At 23.8% G+C, this 25,252-nt stretch overlaps 2 protein-coding genes across 5 annotated transcripts; one reads left to right on the forward strand and one right to left on the reverse strand.

Moving 5' to 3' along the window:
- The first annotated feature begins 87 nt into the window (after positions 1-87).
- Positions 88-19,883, forward strand: LOC114133095 (TBC1 domain family member 23). Of its 3 annotated transcripts, none has more exons than XM_027998722.2 (13): positions 88-569; positions 14,225-14,430; positions 14,501-14,712; positions 14,783-15,105; positions 15,176-15,300; positions 15,357-15,507; positions 15,563-15,769; positions 16,394-16,610; positions 16,675-16,822; positions 16,887-17,056; positions 17,117-17,231; positions 17,307-17,483; positions 18,899-19,883. In XM_027998722.2, the coding sequence occupies exons 2-13, from the start codon at positions 14,405-14,407 to the stop codon at positions 18,978-18,980; spliced, it is 1,953 nt and encodes a 650-aa protein (XP_027854523.1). In that variant the 5' UTR covers positions 88-569; positions 14,225-14,404; the 3' UTR covers positions 18,981-19,883. The 3 variants fall into 3 exon arrangements, with proteins under 3 accessions (XP_027854523.1, XP_050056537.1, XP_050056532.1); XM_050200580.1 differs by lacking the exon at positions 88-569 and adding an exon at positions 13,131-13,306; XM_050200575.1 differs by lacking the exon at positions 88-569 and adding an exon at positions 13,416-13,569.
- Positions 19,884-22,147: 2,264 nt separating this feature from the next.
- On the reverse strand, positions 22,148-24,981 carry LOC114133092 (protein FAM177A1-like). Of its 2 annotated transcripts, none has more exons than XM_027998717.2 (4): positions 24,690-24,981; positions 24,488-24,631; positions 24,252-24,413; positions 22,148-22,722 (listed from the first exon to the last, which is right to left on the reverse strand). In XM_027998717.2, exons 1-4 carry the CDS (start codon positions 24,714-24,716, stop codon positions 22,633-22,635), a joined length of 423 nt encoding a protein of 140 aa, XP_027854518.1. In that variant the 5' UTR covers positions 24,717-24,981; the 3' UTR covers positions 22,148-22,632. The 2 variants fall into 2 exon arrangements, with proteins under 2 accessions (XP_027854518.1, XP_027854519.1); XM_027998718.2 differs by having other exon boundaries at positions 22,154-22,722; positions 24,778-24,978.
- Between the last annotated feature and the right edge of the window lie 271 nt (positions 24,982-25,252).

Below are 25,252 nucleotides of genomic sequence, written 5' to 3' on the forward strand. Positions count from 1 at the left end.
GTAGCTGTACTCCGTGTACACTTGATCCCGTGGGGCGCAAGTACGTCTCTCGATAGCGGCGGCACAGCAGTGTAGCCAACCCCGTTTGGCCGTCGATCCGGTGGCCCACGACGACGGCGAACGGCACGGTCGTACGTCCACCGGCCACTTTTGGCGGGACGTTTGACGACGACCAGCTATGTGACACACAAACGTTAATTTTTTAACGCCACGGTGGCGGCACTCGCGGTCGTCGACGAGCGCTGTGACGTAACGACGAGCTTTTGAATTTGATTTTTAATATTATTATTAAATTATTGAAACGTCATTATTTCGATGCCACGATGAGTTTCGTACGACGCCGTTCACCCCGGTGACTTGGAATTGTTTGAACATTCACACCACAAACCACGTCCATAACTACACTATGTAGCCTATAAGAATTTATACTTTTACCTATTTACGTACATTTATTTTATTGATTTTATTATTTTATTTAACGTTACACGGCCGCGCTACACTGTGCATCGAAACAGAAACATCAAACACCTATTCAAACCATTAGAGTATATAATGTTCGCGATATGTAGGTAAGCGAAAGTAATTTATATTAATAAATATAATAGATGAGGTGTATCACAACTATGTACATAATGTTATATTAATATAATATGTATTTAATAATTCGGTGTTGTGAGTCTTGTGACAATTATATTATTTATGAAGTATATAATAATTTATAGCTAATTATAGCTAGAAACACTCAAATTTACTTTTTTTTTTTAAATAATAATGCATTTTTTTTAAAAAATTTTCAGTATGCCTAATTAAACACCATATATTCAAACATTGATACACGTGCAGTTTAGTTAAATATTTTATACCATTTAAGGAGTGTTACGTTACGACTGTACAAATACTTCTACTTTAAAAGTATCTAATAAATTATTAAAAACATGACTTAAATAATTTTGATACCTACTTAATATAAAAACCAAAATAATAACGAGTAGCTTCTGAAGACTAAATTGTTAAAAAATAAAATATAAGGATAATGTGTTTAAAGGCATGGGGACTAATGACTATAATAATTTTAAAATTTTAATCAGCATTACCACTTACCTATATAAATAAACTTATAATTTTAGTTAATTATCTGAGTAGTGATTACCTACCTATAAATTATAAAAATTTCTAACTTAATTAAATACGTATTACGTCTATTTAACATTTTATGCATCAGTGATGCATAATTTTACGAGGATTACTAATAATTATTATCATTAGTATAATATAATATTTATTACAAATTTAGGTTTTAGTAGATTTAATAACTGAGAAACTATTCGTCAAAATTGATTTAGATTTTAGATGCTTCAGAAAAGTCATGTAGCAATGCCTAAGAAAAAACGATAGTTCTCATTTGAATAAAGAAGTTTGTATCTTCACAGTCACTGCAAGATTCGATAAAAATTAGATAGGTACCTAGGTACCTATCTGATATCTGTACTCTTGTAGGATGCAAATATGGTTTACTAAAAAATGCCATTAATCAGAATTTCAAAAAATGCAGATTCTATGCAAAGTGAGAATTGAATCTACCATCTTTCATAAGTTTTTTCGTCTATACATTTTTTTCTAGTATAGTAATTTATTAATAAAAATTCTAAAATTTGCATGTATAGTCCTTATAGAGATTCAAACATTTTGCGCCTGAGTAATAGTATTTATTCCGCGTTTAAAATATAGGTGTTATTTTATATACAATATAAATATAAGCAGATCTGGTGTTAGGCAGTGGCCAGCGGGGCCCCTGCTCAGGGCCTCGCGCTTTTGCATAAAATTTTAGGCTTAAACTTAAGAAAAAGGTCTTTACTATAGGCCTCATCTAAAAAAAATTGCCCCAGGTTCGCTTCACCTTAAGGCCGGCTCTAAATATAAGAATATAATACTATAATTTACAATCTGTAAACAATTACGTAATTTTAAAAAAATGCGCCCAGAATGTCTTATTAATTTAATTCAAATCTGGTAGTCATTCTAAAAGTCTATACATATAACTATATAAGTATATAAAAATAAGTACAGCAATGACATTAAGATTCATAAAATATTCATTATTTATAGATCAAAATGTTCATGAAAATGTTTTGCTCCAGAATACAAAATTAAAGGGGGGAAAGTAGATAACCGTTCTACTGTACAGTAGGTGTCGAATGTACCTCGTCATTGAGTAGGTCACTATAAACTCAAAATTTTAATGTATGTGTTTATAGGATTTAAATTCAATGATAACTGCATATACGATACTAATAAAACAATTCTGTACGGAGATGGTCTGTCAGCCTATATATCACTATAAGTATATTTTAATAATTTTATGATAATATATCTAATCGTATTAATATTGCTATTATAGTAATTTATTTTACAATAAGTATCCAATCCGTGATTCTATAACATTGCATTTGACAATTTCATTGTGTATTTGTATGAATAAAGTATAGTAGTATACGTTAAAAGTTTCAAGTACCAATAATATTTTTAAGCTAAAGGTACAACAAAATAATTAAAATCCTTATTTCTACGTTTAAAACCATGAAACTTCCTTTAACAGCTAATGAACATCCGAATAGCAGAATAGCAGACACCTATTTTAATTTAAAAATGATGACAAAAAACGCGCTTATAATAGTAGGTATAACAATAACAAACTCGTTCAAAAATTTATTTTTGCACACGAAATTGAATTGTATGTCTATTATAATTATAAATAATGAAAATGATTTAAATTATTACATTATGCATTAAAACATTAAATAATAATATTATTATCTAGTACATAAATATCAAATTATAAATTTCAAAAATGATTGAGAATGTCCGCTATTCAGAGGGTTTATTGTATAAAAAAAATAATGTTTAAATGATTAAATGTTATAATATCTTAGATTTATTAGTGTCAGCTATAAATGAGAAACCGTGTATTAAATTTTCAAACTTTTTGACTGAGTAAATATTTTTTTAACTATATTTCTTAGAAAAAAATCAAAAAAAAAACTAAGAAAATATCAAAAATGTTAAATATCTATTAATAGTTCAAAAAAAGTCAAATTATTTTTAAAATTATATTATTTATAATTAGATTTTGAGAAACAAAAATAATAATATTTATTTTTGATTAAAATTTCAAATTATTATTCGTTATTCGTTTTTAAATTGCAAAAAATCGATTTTTTCAAAAATTGATTTTGCATAAAAATTCCTTTTTTTAAACATTTTTTTTTTTTGTTTTTACTATTTTTTTTTAAACTTTGTTGTTTACAAATTATTTTGATTAAAATCGGAATTTTCAATTTTGCTCTCTCAATAGATAGTACCAACTCTAGATCTAATTTTCTACCAGAAATACCTACCCTCAAAAGGAAAATTGAAGTATTTTTCTACTATACATTGTATATTTGTAATTTGTGTATATACGTTATACACGCACACAAGAAAAAAAATTATGTCGTAAAATCAATAATACTGATATACCTACCTATATATCTACCGCTCCGCTCAAAATCTAATATTCTAATTTGCCATTAAAATATTAAAAAAATATATAACTTATAATTATAACTATAATAACTTATAAACATAACATAATTTATACTCAATTCTCAAACTGTCTTGTGAAATAATTTACATTTTTTTCTTAAATTTGTGTTAGGTTTGAAAGTCATCACATTGTTTAAGCGTGTATTTGTTATATTTTACAAATTTTAAAAAGCAGTGACATTAAATATTATATAATTTACTGAAATACGATTGGTGAAAGTATACCAGTATACGTCTCAAAATTCTCAATAGACAACACAGTGACATTTTTAGGTGGGGGGTTAGTGGGTCAGCTAATCTACAGTATATAGCATCCGTAAAAGAACCACGAAAAGTGGCTTTATTTTAATGGTACACTAAAAATTTAGACAATTTCCAAAATAATATAATTACTTACCTATAAAATAAATATTAGTGGAATTCAAAAATAAATATATTATATTTTTACCTCAATTCTTAACGAATTAATAATAATATTTAATGGTCTATTACATTAAATAATAATATTTAACTATAATATATTGAAATATAGTTTATTAAACATTAACCAATAAACTATACATTGTTATTATTCATTATGTAGAAAAATTAGTTTTTATTTTTCTATTTAAAATAATTAATTTGAGAATAAATCATTTTTTATTTTAAGTATAGAGAATATTATTTTACTTGATGCTCTATTTTTTTACAGCAACGCATTTTATCACATTTTTTTTTTTTTTTTTTATTAATTGTGGGGACAATCAGTTTTATTATTGATTACAGAATAGTCAATAGAATGTTCTATAATCAATGGTTTTACGCATTATCCCCACTTGAATTTAATAATTATAATTCTATACGATAAATACTCAGGGTATATTATGTTTATATAGTATATATAAGGTGATTCTTTTAAAAGTGAACACTTATTTCCGTAAAAATTTAAGAGATAATTTTTTTATAAGACTTAAAGTTAGTAGTTAAGAAAATAAGAACTGAACAAAAATGTTTAATAAAAATAATATTTTTGGCAATTTTTTATCGCTATAATTTTTATTTTTTACTATTTTGAATGCCAATAAATGCATTATATCAATTGAAATTATAAAAAATAAATTTATTAACAAATACTAAATTACTTTTTTGTATTTAATGTTTAAATTTAATGAGTGGAATGAATTTGAAAATGATAGTCCACCACTCTATTTATCTATTATATATGTCTATTTTTACATCAAATGAATGTCTATGTTCTATACAAAATTGTGAAGACATTTGAAAAATATATAACATATTTACAGTCGACTCTCGGTAACTCGAACCTTGATAACTCGAAATTCTCGATATCTCGAATAATTAATATTCCCCTTCAAATAACAATAACACTTAATGTTTAAATAATCTTGTTAACTCGAAAATTATATGACAAATTTTCGATGTCTCGAATTTTCTTATCCAAATTTAGTACTAAAAATAGTTTATCAATGCGATTATTTTTCATTTATGATTTGTTTGGTAAAACCTAACCATTAGAGTCAACTAAATATTTGTAACTTAAACCTTGGTAACTTCATACAACAGATTTCAATTAAGTTTCATGTTGTATGTTCGTTTAATCATTGATCGTGTGTATAACAGTGTTAATACAGTTATTATTATGGCTCAAAATTAACAGAAAAATGCAGAAAAATGAACTTGCTTAAAATTATCGAAAAAGGCGAAAAGAAAAAAACCTAAATTAGGCAAAGATTTTGTAATTCCAGCAAATACATTGTCTACAATAATAAAAAAATAAAGATGTGATTTTTAATATCTATAATTTAAAATTAATAAATTAATGAATTAAATTTTTAATTTTATTTAAACCCGGCAACTTGGAAAGAAATGAAACTAGGAGAATACTCTGATATAGAATTCTGTTTATTAAAATGGGTTCAACAATGTCTTGACAGAAAAATAAGAAAGTAAGAAAACATTTTAATTTTTTTATTTCTTTAATATAAAAAATATTTAAAAATAAAAACCTACTTTTTAAACTTTTTTGATAACTTGACATTTTTGGTAAGTCGAATCCCCCCCCCCTTGAATTTCGAGTTATCGAGAGTCAAATGTAATATATAATATATAATATGTATCATAAAAATTATAAAGGTATACTTATTACTTATACTAGTATAATATCAAAAAATATTTATTTCTAAATGTTAAAACTTTTTGATAAAACGAGTGGATTCACCTTTAAAATAATAATCTTATATGTATATACATAATTTTCAAACATTTCATAGTCTGATAATGTATTGTTTTATTAATAATAATTAATAATTATTATTTTTATAAAAATAATATACTTAATATGGTGATAAATATCAACGATAAAATGAATTATTAATATATTATTATTCAAATAAATAAATTGAATAATAATATATTTTATAAAATAAATACAAAATAATATGTTAATTTAAATATATTAATACTTTATTTTATTTATTTAAATTGAAAACTTAGTGAACACTGAAATAGTGAAATGTTTCAAAAATGATTATGTTAAGTAAGTCCTATATATTGTAATCTATTCCAGAGGTCGGCAGCAGGCGATAAGTTTGGTATAACAAATTTACTATTAGATAAAATATTACAATTTTAAAATGCCCATAGTTTGTTTAAAATGTTTATATCAATAAAATAACTTAATATACGGTTCTATTATATCTCTATATTCCATAAATTATATTCTTACATTAAAATTTGATAACTATTTACTGTAATAATTGTAATAATAAAGCTAAAATATCAAATTATACCATGGCTTTATAATTTATATAGATTTATTAAGTTTATATTAAACGTTTATAAGACAGATATAACACATTTGGATTTGTCGGCCATCCATTTATAATACGGGTATTAAATTGAAGACTTTAGATACTAATATGGGAATAAATATAAGTGGTGTTCCCATTTAGAAATGTTTTGGATATAAAAAAACTAAAAGAGGTATATTTAATCGTTGTTTCATATTGACAACTTATATCTAGCTATTTAATAGGTATATATTGTATGTATAAGTATAATTTAAAGTAGGTACCTACCTAGAGCTCTTATAAATTTTGTTAACTTAGTTTAGAATATTATTAAAAATCAATTATTATTCCATTTAATATTTGAAACTGGCATTAAATTAAACAGAATTTAACGAAAATATGTCGTCTAAACAATACGTCTTGTGAAATTAAGTATCCTTAGGAGATAATTTTATTTTTTGTGTTTATTTACATGCAATTATGAAATACTAATTATTAATTAAGCTATAGTATTAAATATAAACAACATAACATTTTATTTAAAAATTCTGTACCGTTATTTATGAAATTTCGTGACTTTCAGTTAATACTTATGATATCACAACAAAAACGGTTATCCACAATTAAGCTCATAATTAATACAACTAGTCACTAGAATAAATCTGAGTAGTTATATATTTTTAAATATTATTAAGTAAAAAAAAAGCGTGGTCAAGTGGGTACCTACCGCTCTGCTGTACATATAAGGTACCGTATGGATCACTATTATATATATAAGAGTGTTAATTTTGAATACAATGATAGGTATCATTTTGTAAACAAAAAACGATTCTGAAAGGAGATGATTTGTTAGTCTAGGATATATATTTTTAATTGGGTGATGAAAAAGGGGGTTTATATTTTAATGACCTGAATACCCCAAAATTAAATCTTGTATAGAAAATTCCAATTTAAACAACTGGGTTAGCTTAGGTAGTACTAGTTAGGGTTCTATAAAAAAATCTAATATTATTTGATTATAAATCGTTATTTTGGTAAAAATTTAAGTAAAAATTTAAACTTAAGATAAAATTTTTTAATTGGCCACAGTCAAGTTCTTTTATAATTAATGTAAACCAAAATTATGAAAAATTTTATATTACATTTTCAATTCTTAGCTACTTATACAACATTTTTTATAGATTTTTAACTGCAAAATAATTTGCAAATATTCATGATTTCGACAAATTTTATCAATATTTAAACTTCAAACGCTAATTAAAAATTTTTGTAGCATTATAAGACTAAATCATGAAAAACTTTGTATTAAATTTTCAAGTATTTTGACTTAACCAAAATAATTTTATCGATATTTATAAAAAAAAAAGAATAATTTTAACGCCCATAACATTTTTTCCTATAATGACGCTTTGAATTTTCCCTATTATAGTTATTTGAACGAAAACTTACGGAAAACTTAGTGTTGGAATTTTTTAACATTAGATATAAAAACACAAAAAAATTTTATGAATTTTAAATTACAAAATTTATACATTTTCGCAATTTTGACATATTTCGTAAAAATTTGAATTTTAAATGCTTATAAAAAAAAAGTGACTAACGATTTTTTATTGATTTTTTTTAACTACAATAAGAATAATTATAAAAAATCTTGTATTAAATTTTCAAGTTTTTATGGGCTATTAACAATTTTTTATCGACATTTCAGAAAAAAAACTACTTAGATTTTATGAAATTTTAAATTTCAATAGCTCAAAAAAAGCCATATTTTGAAAATTTAATTGTGTATAGACAACACTAATATAAATATTTGGTGAAAATTTCAAATATTTACAGTGATTCGTTTTTATGTTAATAACTATATAAAAAAAATTTTGTCGAAACCCGGTTTTGCGTATGAAAATTCTCTTTTTTCTGTCACTTAATTTTTTCCTCGATTTTTTTTAAAACTATTGGAAAATTCTTACTTCCGAGCTCTATAATGCACCAACCGGGGAAATTACCCCTAAAGTTTTAAATTAAAGCATTATTTGAAAAAAAAAAGGAAAAACACACACATCGTTGTAAAATGTATAAATTCATCACTTAGTTCAGAATCTAATACTGATTACAGGTTGAATCGCTAAATATTGGAACTAACTTATAGAATTTCTACAGTTTATTCTTACAAAGGAGGGTATTAAATAAACATTAGATTTATAAAATATGAAAATAAATAAATTTATGTACCTACATTAAATACTTATAATCTAATTTTTAAAAACTAAATGTTTACTTATAATTTCGTCTCCCTTGAATAAAGTATGGTCACGCATCGATTATAGACTAGATCTTTCTTAAATATTAAATAGTAATTATCACCATTTCACTTACATCATCGAAATGTTTATTATGTATATAGTGACTAATAATAAGGAGGTGAAAACACTGTCTTAAAATTGGATTGATCTGAAATTCTGAAGAGAACACTGAATAAAAGACTTATTTTTATGAATGACATTCGAAAAGGAAAAATAGAAATTTCCGTAGCTGTACCATATTATATCGGCATTTAAATTTTAATTGGTGTACAAGATATTCCAATATAATATCTATAAGGTATAAAAATTGTTTATATACCGCATAAAAAAATATACCCAGATCAATTGATTTTTTACGTAAAGAATAGATTATTGTAATATAGTCCTTATAAAAATATGTGTTTTGATTTAAGTAATTTTTGTCTTCTCATAAAAAAAAAATATTAAATAAAGGCTTACTAATTACTAACTTTTATTTAGCTCCATGCGTTTTATCGGAAATAATTTGGCCGTCATGTTTTTTCAGTTGATTAGAGTTGAATGAATTGATAAATACATACGATGTAATATATGATCTGTAAAATTAATCATAGAGATTTATTTTGCTTTAAAACTTAAAACGAAATTTCGCTAGCTGCAGATTAAAATATCCCCGGAGATAATTTAATAATTTTGGAATATTTCGATTCAAAGTTATAATTTTGATCAGTTCAAAAACTCACCTCTTTTAATCTGAACATTCTGAACGGTGGTCAAGTATGAAGAAAAATAACTATTGAAAAATAAATATACTTCTGATAAAATTTCTGTAAATTTCATAAAAATATACACATTTATCAAATTTTAAGTTTTAATCTAGAGTTAGGTAAATTTAAGTTAAGAATAAAAACAAAATAAGCTTTTAGTATCTCAATTCTCAAACTATCTCAAACCTAGCTACAAAATAAAGATTACACTTTATTTTATACACTAACACTAGTTTTTATTTTATATAAATACATTTATGCATTTTTTTTATTAAATATCTGTTAGACAGAATAATACCTAACAGTTTAAATTCAAAATTATTGAAATAAAATTAACTATAAAAAATATTTTAAACGTCATATTATTGAAATACATAAATTCCACACCTATATGTATAACACTGTTGTAATGGTTATGCGTTATTTTATGGTATCTCATCATGCAATGCTTTTATTACTTAAAATTTGAACATAATAAATAATTGTAGAATATATAATCAGTTAACACTTGACATCATTAAATGCGATATGTGTAGGTAATAGGTAGGTACGTACCTTACAAACGTGAAATATTAAAATGTACCTTATTGTATTACAATAAGAGTGTAATAACTAATAATTAATCAATTGTTCATACTTGTGTTTGTGTTTGTTGTCTATTTAATTTAATATTTTTATTGTCGAACAATAAATTCTATTTGTCAATTACTATGAGTGTAAATTATTTTAGAATTTAGATTGTTTCTTATACACGCTATTACTAGAGTTAAATAGCCTATATTGCATTTATTATTATTTATTTTTCTCACTTTTATGCTGTTGACCATCACGTTATTAATTATTATGAATTATTAACATTCATCAGTATTCAGTATAATATTATGTAAGTACTTACCTATATATTACTTTTTTTAACCTTTTTTTAGTACATATACCTATCTAATTTTTGTTTTTTTTTTTAATTTTAAATTTGTGTTATGTACTTTATGTAAATATAAACGATCTATGATAAAACAATTTTATAAAATAGTAAATTTATTTTTAATTAATTAATAATTTCTGTTAACATTACAATTAATAAATACTTATAAATATTAAGAAACCAAAAGTTAAGTTCAAAATGTCAGTATAAAAAATACATTGTTGATGTTTAATATATCTTATTATTGATTATTATTAATTTCGAGAATATTGAGTCATTGAGTGACGAGATAAACATTGATAACCATGATTTAGCTGATTAAGTCGCCGAAACGAAATTAAATTATGTAAGTTAACAGGTAAAATTTATACAAAACGCATTTATTAAGAATATTTAAGGTAACAGATTAGCATCAATAATTGCAGTTAATAGTTTCATACGTATTATTTATATAAATTCTTAATTAAACCAGTCTATGTATTATTGAGAAGCTTAAACAAATAAAACTTAAATAAAAATCAAAGACTTCAAAAGATAGCATTCAGAAAATAATAAATACCTCTCTTACGTTTCAAACAACACAATACATCATGACCTAAAATTAAAATTAGTTCACGAAGAAGCTAAAATACATTACCAACACTTTTACAACCGTCTTACCTCCAAAAATAACTGAGCATTAGTATGAAATCTTGCAGTACCTTCCATTTCTGGAAACCCATACGACGTTTCAAACTAAAATTATGTCGTGATCATCTTAATACCACTCCCTTCCCATCTACATTAGACTAATTTAACTATCGGTAAAAAACTCACTTCAAAACTTACCACAAAATAATTTAATAAAAATATTCGAATTATTAATTATCAAATTATGTATTACTATTAACTATTATAATTGGTTTATTAACGTGATTAATTAATATTATTATTAATATATAATATATATACTACCCTTAATAGTTAACATATATATTAATTGTACCACTTTGGTGTACATTGTATATTGTAAAATAAAGAAAAAAAGGATCTTGTAGAACCTGTTGTATTTAATTTAAAAACTTTATTTAGGTATTTATAACTAATATTTTTATCATAAACGCTCAAATTGGGATAATATTACACTTAAAATATTATATTGTAGTACTTACTAGTTACTTAGTTGTAAACAATTTTTAATATCATTGGTGATAGGTACCTATCTATTAATTTAACACGCTAATGTGTACTTAACCATACAGAGGCTATATACCTATTACCTATATTACCAACTAATCTATTATATATTATATAGGTACAAGCCACTACAAGGTAATCCATTTAAATGTCTTCGCTCATTACTTGGAAATGTAAGCAATTTAGTTAGTATGAGTAGTATAGAACTGTAGAGTAGCATAAGGGTAGGTAGATATCCCAAAAATTACTTTTTTACAACTTTGGTAATAACTTAAGGCCATTAGACTACATTGTAGTACTACTACATGTAGATACTACATTAGTTACATTCACAAACTAAGATCTTATTATAGTTTGTAGTTGCATTATATATTTACAATTTATTTTATTAAGACTTGGTTAGGTAAAGGTGTTAAATTAAACAAACTCCGACAGAGCTTGTAGTGAAAATTTATATTGCCTCAAAACAAAGCATACTTAAATTAATATAAAAACATATAATATATTAATATTAAAACTAAGTATTATCATTTATCGTTGGTTACAGAATAAGAGGTAGTCTATAATCAATATTATGGTGTAACTAATACTAATGGCCAATGATGGTAATTCTCATCGGTCATCATAATGATATTCATTGTTAACTATTTGTTTTATACCTTAGTCTCAGAAGTCTCAGATGCATTTGAAATATACTGGTTTAAATTGTTTTTTTATGGAGTTTTATATTATTGAAGATTTGATTATAGTTTTGACTACAATTAACATAATATTGTATAAAAAAAAAAAATTAATATTGATTAAACTATATGATTTTTTTTTTTTTATGTTAAATAATTAATAAAATACAAAATCGATATTTTAAAATTCAAACCCTCGTATAAAAATATTATTCTTTGAATTTTTTTTATAGATGATTTTATTATTAAGATTACTCAAAATCCATTTGAACGACTGCGTGAATATGTTTTATCTATGGTATTATAGTACTTGCCTTTTTGGGTTAGAAAGAATAGATGTAAAAGAAAAATAAGTATAATATAAGACACGTATAGATAAATGATTAAGGAAAAGTTTATGATTTAAATTTTAACCATTAAAAATAAAATGTATTTAACTTGGTACTATTTATTGTTCCAATTGGATTTTGGAAGATTCAACTACTTGTTCTTAACTTACCTAATAATATATATGTATAATTACCGTGGTCTGGGTTGCTGGCATTTGGTTGCAGGAAAGTTTGAAGTAGGTAACTATAATCTAAGAACTTACCTGTGTAAAATCTAAATATTTCATGTATATATAATAAACCTATAGGTTATACAAGTATATACCTACTGTATATTTAATGTAGGTACTTACACTTGTATGTTAACCGACAATCGTATATTCATACGGTTTATGAATTATGAGGTATGACATACCTATACCGTCATACGTGATAGATACGTCTACAGTTATTTAATACATAATATTAGCTACCTATTGTATTTATAATTATCAGTTTTGTTAGGAAGGTATCGCTACTTAGTTGTTGTAACTTGTAGTATAAATACAATTAATGTAATACCTATATTGTAATAATTTTAATGACTATAATAGGTAATCTAAGTATTACTGTAAAAAAGATAGCCGTGTATATAGGGAATTGGTTCTGTAGTACCTAACAGGTATATAGCTAGTAGCTACCTATCATATAAGTAAGCGATATTTGTTTTTCGGTGTTTAAACAAACTATAAATGTTGTGTAATTATAATATTATATATACATGCAGGCGTTGAAGTACTCAGGTAGGTACCAAGTAACAAGTAGGTACCTATATAGGTAGGTGCCTATAAAATGTTAAGTTATGAATAAATTTAATAATAATTGCATAGCCTCTGCATTTTCTATTTAACACCTATTTAATGTAATATAGTGTATCTAGTGTCTACTTTTCTATGTAGGTAGGCAATAGACATTAAGTTTTGTTTTTAGTTAGTAAAGTTAGTTGTAATTTGTAAGTATAGCTCGTGGGCACGCATATAACATAATATGGTAGTAGGACTATATAGTAAGTAATAATAATATATAGCATTGATTATAAATAATATAGTATTTTTAGTTCCTATTTATATAATCAGTGTTAATTGCCAATAAGTGTGCACTAATTATTGGGTAATGTTTAATAAGTTTTAACGCTATTGTCATCGTGTTATTAAAATTACCGACCTTCAGTTTCTACATTTCAGATTACTGATCAACATCCATTATCTAATTTGTAATTAAGGACCTTCGTACACCATTGTAATCCAAGTTATAAACTCATAACATTTTATTCTATTAACTAAATTTATATTAACAATATAATATAAACAATACGTATTGTATTACGATTCTTTCTCCGATTTTAATTTTGAAAAAATATTCGAATTATCTATTACGTGTACAAGAATAGTAGATCATATTATATATTATTATCCTACATAATAAATAATAATCCTATTTTAACATCAATGCCAACTTGGCAACTTCTAATAAATTACATTTTAATTCTTAAACGAAAACTGATAAAGCTTACTGATAAACTGATAATGATAAATAAATATTAGATAACATTATTAAACTGTAATAAATAATAATACATTTCAGAAAATGATGCACTTTTACAGACTTTAAATTGTTTTATTATAATTCATAACTGTTTATCTATTTTTAAATGTTTTCAGATCAGAGATAAATTGATTATGTAAAATAGTTTTATGACTAATATCTAGTGTTGAAGTACAGTTGTTATGTGTATGTGATCATTAACAAAGGAAGTATTGAATGTTTACAATGTTATGACTATGTTTTCTTCTAAAATTTATTTTTACATGATTAACTAGTCTGCATAAAAAATATTTAAGATGTCTGAAGAGGAAGATGAAGGATGGTATGTATATACAAGCTTCATAATATTATGTTGGTTAATTATATGATGATAATGATTTATGTACCTATAGGATGAAAGAGTTGGAAAAAGCACTTTGTGAGAAAGATGAGTCTCCACTTAGTGAAGAATCTGGAAATTTTACTGTAATTGCCAATGAATGTAGAGGCCAGATGTGGCGTCAATTATTGATTCGTGATGATGATACTATTCAAACTTTGTTAGATGAGAGACCAATTATAAAGAACATAGAACAGTTGGAAGTTGATTGTCAAATGTTAATTGGTATGTGAATAATCAGTAGTTTTCAAAGTATTAAAAAAATTTTAATATATCTATTTTTAAATATGTTTAGCTTCATTAGAAATCGAAGATGAAGAAGAAAAATTAAACTGTTTGTCAGACACTGAAGCCATATTGGTGACAATGTGCAAAATATATAATACAGACACATATGATATAAGTAAGAAATGGCCATCAATAATTCGGCCAATTATATCATTAAAACTACCTCGAATCGATACATATACTATGTTCCGCGCGGTCGATGAAGAGTACTTAGCTAAACATCAAGACTGTTATCATTTATTACGGATATTATTATTGTATCATGATCCAGAATTGTGTAACTTATTAGATTCTCTAAAATTGGGGCCAGAACTTTATAGTAACTCATGGGTATCTATTAATTTATTAATGTATAAAAAGTTTTCAATGATTACTAATTTTAATTGATTTTGTTATTTAGATACAAACTTTATTTTCGGAAACATGTTCTTTAGAAGTTATTTTAAGTATTTGGGATTTATACTTAGCGAAAAAAGACAGGTTTTTTATATTTTTTTTGGCTTTAGTATTCATCATCAATGCAAGGTAAATTTTTTATAACCAATATTTATCCAAGTCTAATATTTTAAATCTTATATTAGAGATCATATATTTTCATTAAAACATCAACCTAAAACACAATTGATTGAAATTCTTGGGAATTTGCCATCTCAATTGGCCATTGATGATATAAATGATTTTTGGTCTTTGGCAGAATATTATGATAAACAAACACCTTCATCTTTTATAAAAGTATGTAATTAAATATCTGTTTAATATAATACTTAATATTTGAAATTTTTTTCAGGATATTGCTGGATATATTTTTGATCCAAAGCAACAGGATAAAGGAATTTCACAAATGTTATGTCTTCCAATCAATGTAACTGACTTAGTGTCTCATACAAATAGAACAGTGACAAATAGCTTGAAATTTTTTGTCATGGATTGTCGACCTGCAGAACAATACAATGCTGGACATTTGCCTATTGCCTTTCCACTAGACAGTACTTTAGTATGTACCATTATTTATTTATTATTTTTGTAAGCTTTCTGTAAAACCCAAACAAAAATACTTTTTAAAACTTTTTGGTTTCAAAGAACAGTTCATAAATGGCTTAACATTTTATGGATCTTAAAATTTTGAATTCTTTGAAAGATATATGTACATCAACATTGTTGGTTTGTCTATTTTCTATCTTTTATATGCAGTTCATTAAAATATAACGAAGTTTATCCAATAAAAAATTAACTGGTTTCTTCTCCATGATTATCACAGATTTTTATTTTTTTTTCATGAAAAAGTTGATCATGTAATTTTAAATAAAACAAAACTATAGCTTGCATATAGCCAAGTTATGGAATATATATTATATATATATGATTATACAGCTTATATTATCTTAATATTTCATTATGCCTATTAAAATGTAACCAACTATTTGCAACAAAAATCAGATGTTCATTTACTATAAAAATTATATTTATGTATAACAAACTAATCTAGTTGTTGTAAAGAACTTTTTTCTTTGTTTTATTTTATAAATGATGTTCCTATTAACTTTTTGCAGCTAGAACTTCTTATAAATAATAAGATCTAATTTTAAAAATAACATTTAATAGTTATTTTGTTTTAAAGCTTTTGGAAGATCCTGTTTCTTTTTGGACTGCTGTTGAAGGTCTATTATCATGTCAGAAGCAGAGCTTTGTTGAGGGCCGTTCAGGAGGGGGAGAACATTGGTGTTTCTCAGGTTGTGGTAGTGGCTTAGATGCTAACCAAAATACTCACATGGTTGTTTCTGCATTTTTACAAAAACATTCTCTCTATGTTTCTATGCTTAATGGTGGCTATCAAGGTTTGTATTTTCTTCTTAAAATTAGTTAAAATTGTTACTGTATTCATAATCTCTATTCTAATAGCACTTCATGAATATTTTGAAAAAAACAATATTGATGGCTTGAGTGATCATGATCGTAATCGATGTTCACAGTGTCTAAGTAGTTCAAATCAAAATAAAGAACGATTGACTCAAACAAATTCAACTAATGAATTGTTTTCTAAGCTCGGGTAAAAATTGTTCAAAATATTTTATTATTTTTCATACTTACAATGAAATTTATAAATATTATAGCGTGGCAATGAGATCTAAATCATTTGAAGTCAAAGGTAAATTAATGGATTTTTTATCAAGTAATAATAATAGTACAAAAAATGAAAAAACAAATGGAAGTAGCAAAAGATATAGAAATATGGCACCAGTTTTTGCAATAGATGAAGATGACAATAATCAAGATTCAGAAGGTACTTAAAAATTAATTAAAATTTCATTATTAATAAACATAAAGTTTCAATATTAATTAGATGAACCAGATGATGCAGCTCATTATAATAGTTTATCAGTGTTATTAAATAAATCCAATGTAATTGCATCATTTGATTGTCAACATATCAGAAATGATGGAACAGTAATTCCAGGGTAATATACTAATAATTTATTCTTTGATGAATTCAACAATTGTTTAATTTGATATCTGTATGCTTTTTTTTTTAGAAAATTGGTGTTGGCAATAAATAACCTGATAATTGTGGAAGTAGACACAAAAGATTCTAATAGAATTTGTTCACTGGTAAATCATTCATTAGGAACTATTTTGAATATTAAATGTCGCAAGAAACGGCCAGATTTAATTATTTTTGAATATTCTGGACCAGAAAAGGATATAGACAGGTTATTATTAATAATTTGTTTATTCAGTTATGTTGTGTATGCAATATGAGAAAAATGAGAGTACCTAATAGTAGTAATAATAATTTAGTTAATAATTAATAAACATATTTAAATATTTTAAAGATAAATGTTTTGTGATAGTGTATGTTATACAATGATTTATGATAAAATAATGTATGTTTTTATTATTTTCTAATAGTTTAGAATATATCATACCAGGTTTGTTATCTATATCTTGTACGATGCAACCTATATAGTTAAAACAAGTTCCAACTCCCACTTATGAGAATAAATTATTTTATTTTACTTAAACATAAAACATTAAATAAAATTGAGAATAAAATTGAAGGACCTCTAGTAGTATTTTGTATTATTCATTATACCTGTATTTCAAGTAGGTTGTATCAGTTACATTTTTTTTATTAATAAATGTTTTTAATGGAGCTACATAATTTCCATAATAAGTGAAAGCTCTAATTTAACTTATTTTATTTTTTACATGTTAGTATATTACATTTGTACTTGAAAAATTAATAGATTTTGTATGGTGTGCTATGAAAATTATATAAGAAATTTAAATAACCCGGTCTTTTAAACAGTGGTTCTCTAATTTATTTCTATCAGCACATTATTAGCTGCTAAAAGTTGTGACATACTTACAATACACATTTTATACTTCTTAACAACAAATAGTTTTTTGTTAGGCTAAACAAATTTTTCAAATAAATTTATAAAAATATTACTATTATATCAATTTATGAAAGTTAAGCCATGATGAAATAGATTATTTTTATTAGTAAACTAGTAATGGAATGGAAAACAGTCATTGATAAATATTTAAAAAAAAAAAAAATTGAAATTGATTGTAAATTTGTTGTTAGCTGTTTGTACATTTTTATCATACTGTCGTTGAATTTATTATTTTCGTGTTTTTGTAGTGCTTAATAATGTCTGCAAAAAAGCATAAAATTGATGATGAAAATAGGAATTTTAACACCTCATGGGAGAATGACTATTTATTTATTATTAACAAAATAAATGCTAATTAAAATGTTATATTTTGAATGACCCTTTTTTTTTTGCTTTCTGTACTCTAGCCAGCTAGATTTTAATTTTATAAAAATTGGCCAAGTAACTTGAAGTTGCCCTTCCCTGCATGATATATATTAAACAATTTAAATTTAAATTGTTTTTATAGAAAATATTGGTTTAGTAACTGATAGATCTTAAATTTATAATTATTTGTTTTAAGTAGTTTTCAATTTTTATTTTTATTTCTCTAAATCTTTTAAAAACAGTAAATGAAATTAAAAAAAATATAATGGTTTAATTTTTAATATTACTACTATTATATTATTACTCATATTTTAGATCATATAGTTATATATTACATTATATTAATTTATTGTATTTAGATTCATAATACCACAGTCACAAAAAGCTACTGATATAATAAGCAAGCAAATAATGGATTACATTGAGCGTACTGAAAGCTGATCAATTTTCTACAACTTGCTGAAACAATCAATTTTATAAAAAAAAAAATGCAATTCAATTACTTAATAATTATAAATAATAAGAAATTAGTGAATATATTGTTTTAATAAAATCAAATAATATTTTATTAAATAGAAAACAAATTAAGATTGCTCATTTATTAATATAAAAAGTATTATGTGAAACAAATTAAATTTATGCAAGAAAATAATGTAAGATATACATATATACTATACATATTTCATAATTTATTGTTCTTAATTTGTTTTTTTTTATTGAAAGATCATCTTAAATTGCTATATTTATGAAATTAATATTAATTGTATTATATCTACAGTTTGTATTCTTAATATTTTATTAAATATGACTATTTATATTATGATTTGTTTTTGTTTATTTTAATTATATTTATAAGAAATTTAAATATTGTTATTTTATTTTGAGTTATTACTTATTGATTTGTTAAAATTATAAAAAAGCCTTATTTTTAATATTTTAAAAACAGTCTATAAGTAAAGTTTGTATTATTATTTTCACATCCTTCACTTGTCTATCATTAAGAAGTAAGAACTAATACATTATTAAATCTATTTATTTACTTGATATTGATATGAAGTCAAACTGACAAATTAATTAAACAGCAAATCAGTATTACGGTTATGAGTTTTTAACTTGTGACAAAATTAACATTATAATAATAAAAAATACTTATTTCTTGACTTATTATTTTATTTACATTGATATTTATTTTTGTTAGATGAAAAGTTTGTTATTGTTAGTTATTATTTGAACTATTATTGATAATTTTTTTACACACAGTTTTTAAAGAACATATTTGTTATGTTTGTGATAAGTAGGTATTAATGACTTGTTAATAAATAAATATTATCTATATTGAGTTAATTATATTGTTTCCTTCTTTCCATTAGAATTAAAAATTAATTTTATTCATTGAATCTATATTAAGTGTATTAGTGATAAGTAATAAAATAACAATGTTTATAAATCTATTGTACGAATTCTGAGTTTGACCATAATAAATAAATTTGTAATAAATTATTATTTAGTAAATGGCGTTTTCCCTAAAAATTTATTTTGTATTTAGATGGGCTGAAAATGAGAATTTATTTATAAAACTTACAAAGATATTATTATGTACAATGATTAATATTTAAAATTAAATTTAAAATCTACGTCCATTGATCAAATAAAGAATTATAAAATTATTTATCAATATAAAAAGTCACATTACCAGGTCACTTACCTATCACCATTTCCCCGTCCATTACACTATATATAACATGATTTCATATAATAAAATAATTAAAAAATTATAAAAATAAATAAACCTTATAAGCTATATTTGTAAATAATTATGAGCAATTCAAATTAAATATTTTTCTAAATTATATTTTTGGTAAAGCCTTACTATAATCACAAGTTATTATACAGATAATGAAGATCTACTGGCACTGCTGTTGGATTATCTCAAAATTACTTAGGTATGAAAATAGATAGGAGAGGAAAAAAAAACACCAAAGTATGCAATCAAATTTTTGATAAAACCTATAAAAATAAATATAGATCAAAGTTAATTTGTCCATATGTGGAGTATGGACATATATACAGGGTGCAATTATTAGCTATATAAACATATACAGTGTAGAATTAAAATTGTTGTATATGATCGTTATTTTTTATACAGATATATATTTTTTTTTTGACGAGAAAATGTCAAATAGGAAAATCGAAGTCACATATAATAAGTACATAAATCAGTAACCATTCAATTGGGCTACTATGTAGTGATATAGCTCACACATAATATGTAGCTTATAACCCATTTACATATTATGTTAATTCTAAATGACATTCATAATCTATCATATTATTATCATATGCTATTTTACCTATGCGGTCATGCCATAATTTAAGTTTTACTTGGTCAATTGTTATATAAAAACAAATATTTTAATCGTTGCTATGTAAGGCCATTGCATTTTTGACTTAATTCAAACAGATATATAGTACAATTATTTATGCAATTTTTAAAACGAGATGCTAGTTTACCACCTGAATGCCTGTCAGTTAATCATATTTTGGAATGGATTGTTTTTTTTTTTCATACATTATAAAAGATACTTACTTATTTGATTGAAAATAAATCATTCTTAATTATTATGAACAAAAATACTTGTTATAAAATAAAAGAGAAAAATATTTTGAAAGGTACTTTTGTTGTGTTTTTTATAATAAAATAAATTCATAAAAATTCTATTTTTTTACCCTTAATATTTTTTATTTTTCCTCTATAATGCTATAGTCAACTTCACTATTCATAAAATAATACCTTATAAAATTGTACAAAAGTGTATACATGAAAAATTAAAACAAATTAACCAAAAAAATTTTTATTAATATAAAATAATAATACTTACAATATTATAACAATAAGAATATTAATATATTTATCTTTATTTTATAACTAGACAATAATTTCATTTTTTTTTAAAAATATCTTAAAATTAATTTAGAAAATATCATAAGTTAAATGGTAATCAATTGGGCTCAGAAGTTGATGACTTAAAATTTTTAGTAATGAATTTAAAAATCATAAAAACACCAAAATAAATAATATTTTTTAAAATGAATTTTATAGATACATAAAATATTTACATTAAATAATAAAATACAACAAAATTAATAGTGTGATATATATTTTTTAAGAAAAGGTTATTTAATAATTATTTTGTTAAATGAATATTTTTAAAATATGATTATAATCATTTACTTTTGAAAGGTAAAATTTAATATGTATCATAAACAAAAAAAATAAAAAATAAATATGAATTGTTTTAAAAATTAGTTAATAGCAATATACAATTACATAAATTACGTTAAAATGTCAACAAATATGAAATAAAATTTGTTGTTTAGATTTGTTTGTTATTAAAATAAATTTTTTCTTAATCCGAGAATATATTGTTCAATGTTTCAAATAAAAAAAAAAATCATAAATAAATATATATAAAAAAGGAATAAGTTATTAACTTCCGAGCTTTTAATAAAAATAATTAGAGTTTTTAATATTAAAGGTAATAGTTTAGTAATTCAAAGAATTATAATATTTAATAAACATTTTAAAAATTTAATAATAAATTAGTAAAACACCATTATAAGATAAGTGGTAATCAATTTTATATAATATATAAAAAATACTAATAATTTGTTATTACAAAACTACTTATTTGATTAAAATATCTTATATGAATAAATTTATTCTTAAAACTTTTAATGTTGTAAACACTTTTTGAGCTTATATATTTTTTAATTCTCACAATAAAAATAAGTTTTTAAAAGTTATAGTTTAATTGGCAATTATTTATTTGTAGTAGGAAGTTAGCTTTAGTCGATTTTATTACATTAAACAGATATATCAACAAAATGAATATTGTTCTTAATGTATATCCTAGGAATGCTCGAAAATACATATATTCTTAATAGTAGAATAATGTAAGTTCCAAAACCATATTTTATGTATAAATATTCAATAAAAAATACATAGACAACTATATACCTAGTATTATTTAAAATTATATAAATTATTATTATTTTTTTTTAAACCAAATAAGTAAGTTAACTAAAAGTAACCTTAACACGGTTCTGCTGTTATAGTACATTTTTGAGGTTGTTGAGTCCATCCTTTCATATTTTCTTCATTTACAATTTTTTCCGCATTAATCTAGAAAAAAAAATATTTATGTATTCATTAAATAGCTTTTACTTATCTTATTTAATACAGTGAAACTGACTAAGGTATAACAAAGTTTCATGGGGAACAAAACAAAAGTGTATTAAAGAAGAATTTGTTAAATAGAATAAATGCATGATTAACAATGAAGATAGTGGTTCTCAAAAATAATTCACTAAACAGAAAATGTTGTTAAATAGAAGTTTCACTGTAATAGACCAGTAATAAACCACACATATTAAAATTATATTATAAGTATATTGTTTAAATCGTAATAAATAACAATGTATATTAGTTGATTTAGCTTAAACAAACAATGTCTCAGTCTAGTTTAGTCTCACCTAATTCGGCTATATATTCATACTACATTCTCAAACCATTTCTCTTTGAAACAATCTGTTCTTATCTTATTGCTTTAACACAGTGCTATGCTATCTCAAATTTTTCCCTGAATAAATATCTAATGCTTCTCATTCTGTCGTATTTATCTTCATTAAAATCAAATAACTTTTAGTTCCATATTTCCTCTTATTTTTATTATCAAATCAATTATTATTTATCTCAATAAATCAGATCAATTAATTTAACTTACTTGGTTACTTCTTACTAGTTAAATCGGAATATATGACAATAAAATTGTCAATAGCTTAGGTAAATCAACATCCAACTTAATTTTACCTTTATTTACTCTATTATCTTGGACTGGTTTTACCAATAGTTTACCTATTGGTTTTTACAATTTTAAGTCACATAACCAATCTTTATTCCAATCACTAGACAAAATTATTAGCTAACTTTATACCCAAATTCAAAAACATTGTTCCAAATATCCAAAATAAAAAAACTTGTTTAATAACTTAAATTTACTAAGCTCCTATCATTTAAATTAATCAACTTCACGTGGGTCATTCACTATAACTCAATTATGTTTATACATTTAGGTTAGGCTAAATGATTTTCTGTACATTATATTTTACAAAAAGTATTTGTAACCGTCAGCATATCGTATTTGGTTGTCCTTAAACAACCATCTCATTTTGTTTAATTCTCTAAAATCCATTAATATTCCTTTAAATTTCTTTTATGAACTCAATACTAAGCAGTGGCGTAGCTAGACAATTTTTCTTAGGTATGCCCGATATTTTGATGGAATGAGGATTATCAATTAATATTTTTATTTTATAAAAAACATGATATAAAACATTCATTTTTGGAAAGGTGCCCGGCCCGGGCCTACCTGCTGGTTACGCCACTGAGTTTAAAATTGTCAAATCATTGATTAGTGGCGGCAATGCAAATGTTACTTTATTACTACTAAAACCGTTTAACTTGCATTTTTAATGAGATTTAAATGAAATCGCACAAATAGGAGAAGGGTTTTATGTGACCAAGCTTCTTGGGAAATAACTTTACCTATTTGTACAACATACTAACTTGTATTAACCTAACATAAATAATAAAATTTCTGTGAAATTTATTAATAATGTTAGGTACATTATTTTTAAATTGACAGCACTTACTTCTTGCATTATGTTGTTGTGATAATTAATTTCAAACTGATATTTAGGCGTAGTGATACCAAAAAAATTTGCCAAAGATTCACCAAGGTAATCAACTGTATTCAATGCACTAGATCCAATTACTGCTGATTGTTTAATTAACCACGATGGCCAATTATTAGTCTATGGTTTCAATTTTAAAATCATACAAAAATATTAAACACCATAATAACAGAGGTAAAAACTTTAATACTAACAGATTCACTTGAATTAATTTTTGATTCTCCTCTTAGTAAATCTGTTTCATCAGTTCCTGCAGTTTCAACACATCCGTCACTAAAATAAGTTTTACACGGTTCAATTTGTATATTGATGTCTTCCATGTTGACAAATGGTTTCTCCTGAAATAAAAAAATCACAAAAATATCTTACAATTAATAAATCAAATAAATAAAAAACCTTTAACAATAATGATTTTGATGACATTGTTCAAGTGGTATCAAAGTATTTGACAAGCACAGACATGCACACACTTCTTTAAACTGACCTTGTAAGCCCGAGAAATCGATATATTTTACTTATATTATTCAAAATATTCCTAGGAAAATTCTAGTCTTCTAAATATGATTATATATTTACATACTATTATTACTACTACTACAACTGTAGTATATTTTTTCAAAAATGTCACGCAATCACATAAAAAATACTTTATAAACAATATAACGTTTAATGAATACGATAACCAAATGAAATCTATAGTTATTCATGTTAATGTTATGTTATCACTTATCAGACTATGGTATCACTAGATACTTAGATGGTCACAAACTTAAATCATATGATCTAAGGTCACAAAAAAAAAAAAATAGTTACTAAAAAAAAAAAAAGTTACCAAAGAACAAACCCACAGATATAGTCATATAGATAATAAACTAGATTGCTAACTAGTGATAACAGCCGAGGCCAAAAAGTCATATTGGTTGTGGACTCCACAGATATATAAAAATACTAGATAGACG

The sequence above is a fragment of the Aphis gossypii genome, chromosome 1, assembly GCF_020184175.1.
Source record: "Aphis gossypii isolate Hap1 chromosome 1, ASM2018417v2, whole genome shotgun sequence".
Lineage (NCBI taxonomy): Eukaryota > Metazoa > Arthropoda > Insecta > Hemiptera > Aphididae > Aphis > Aphis gossypii.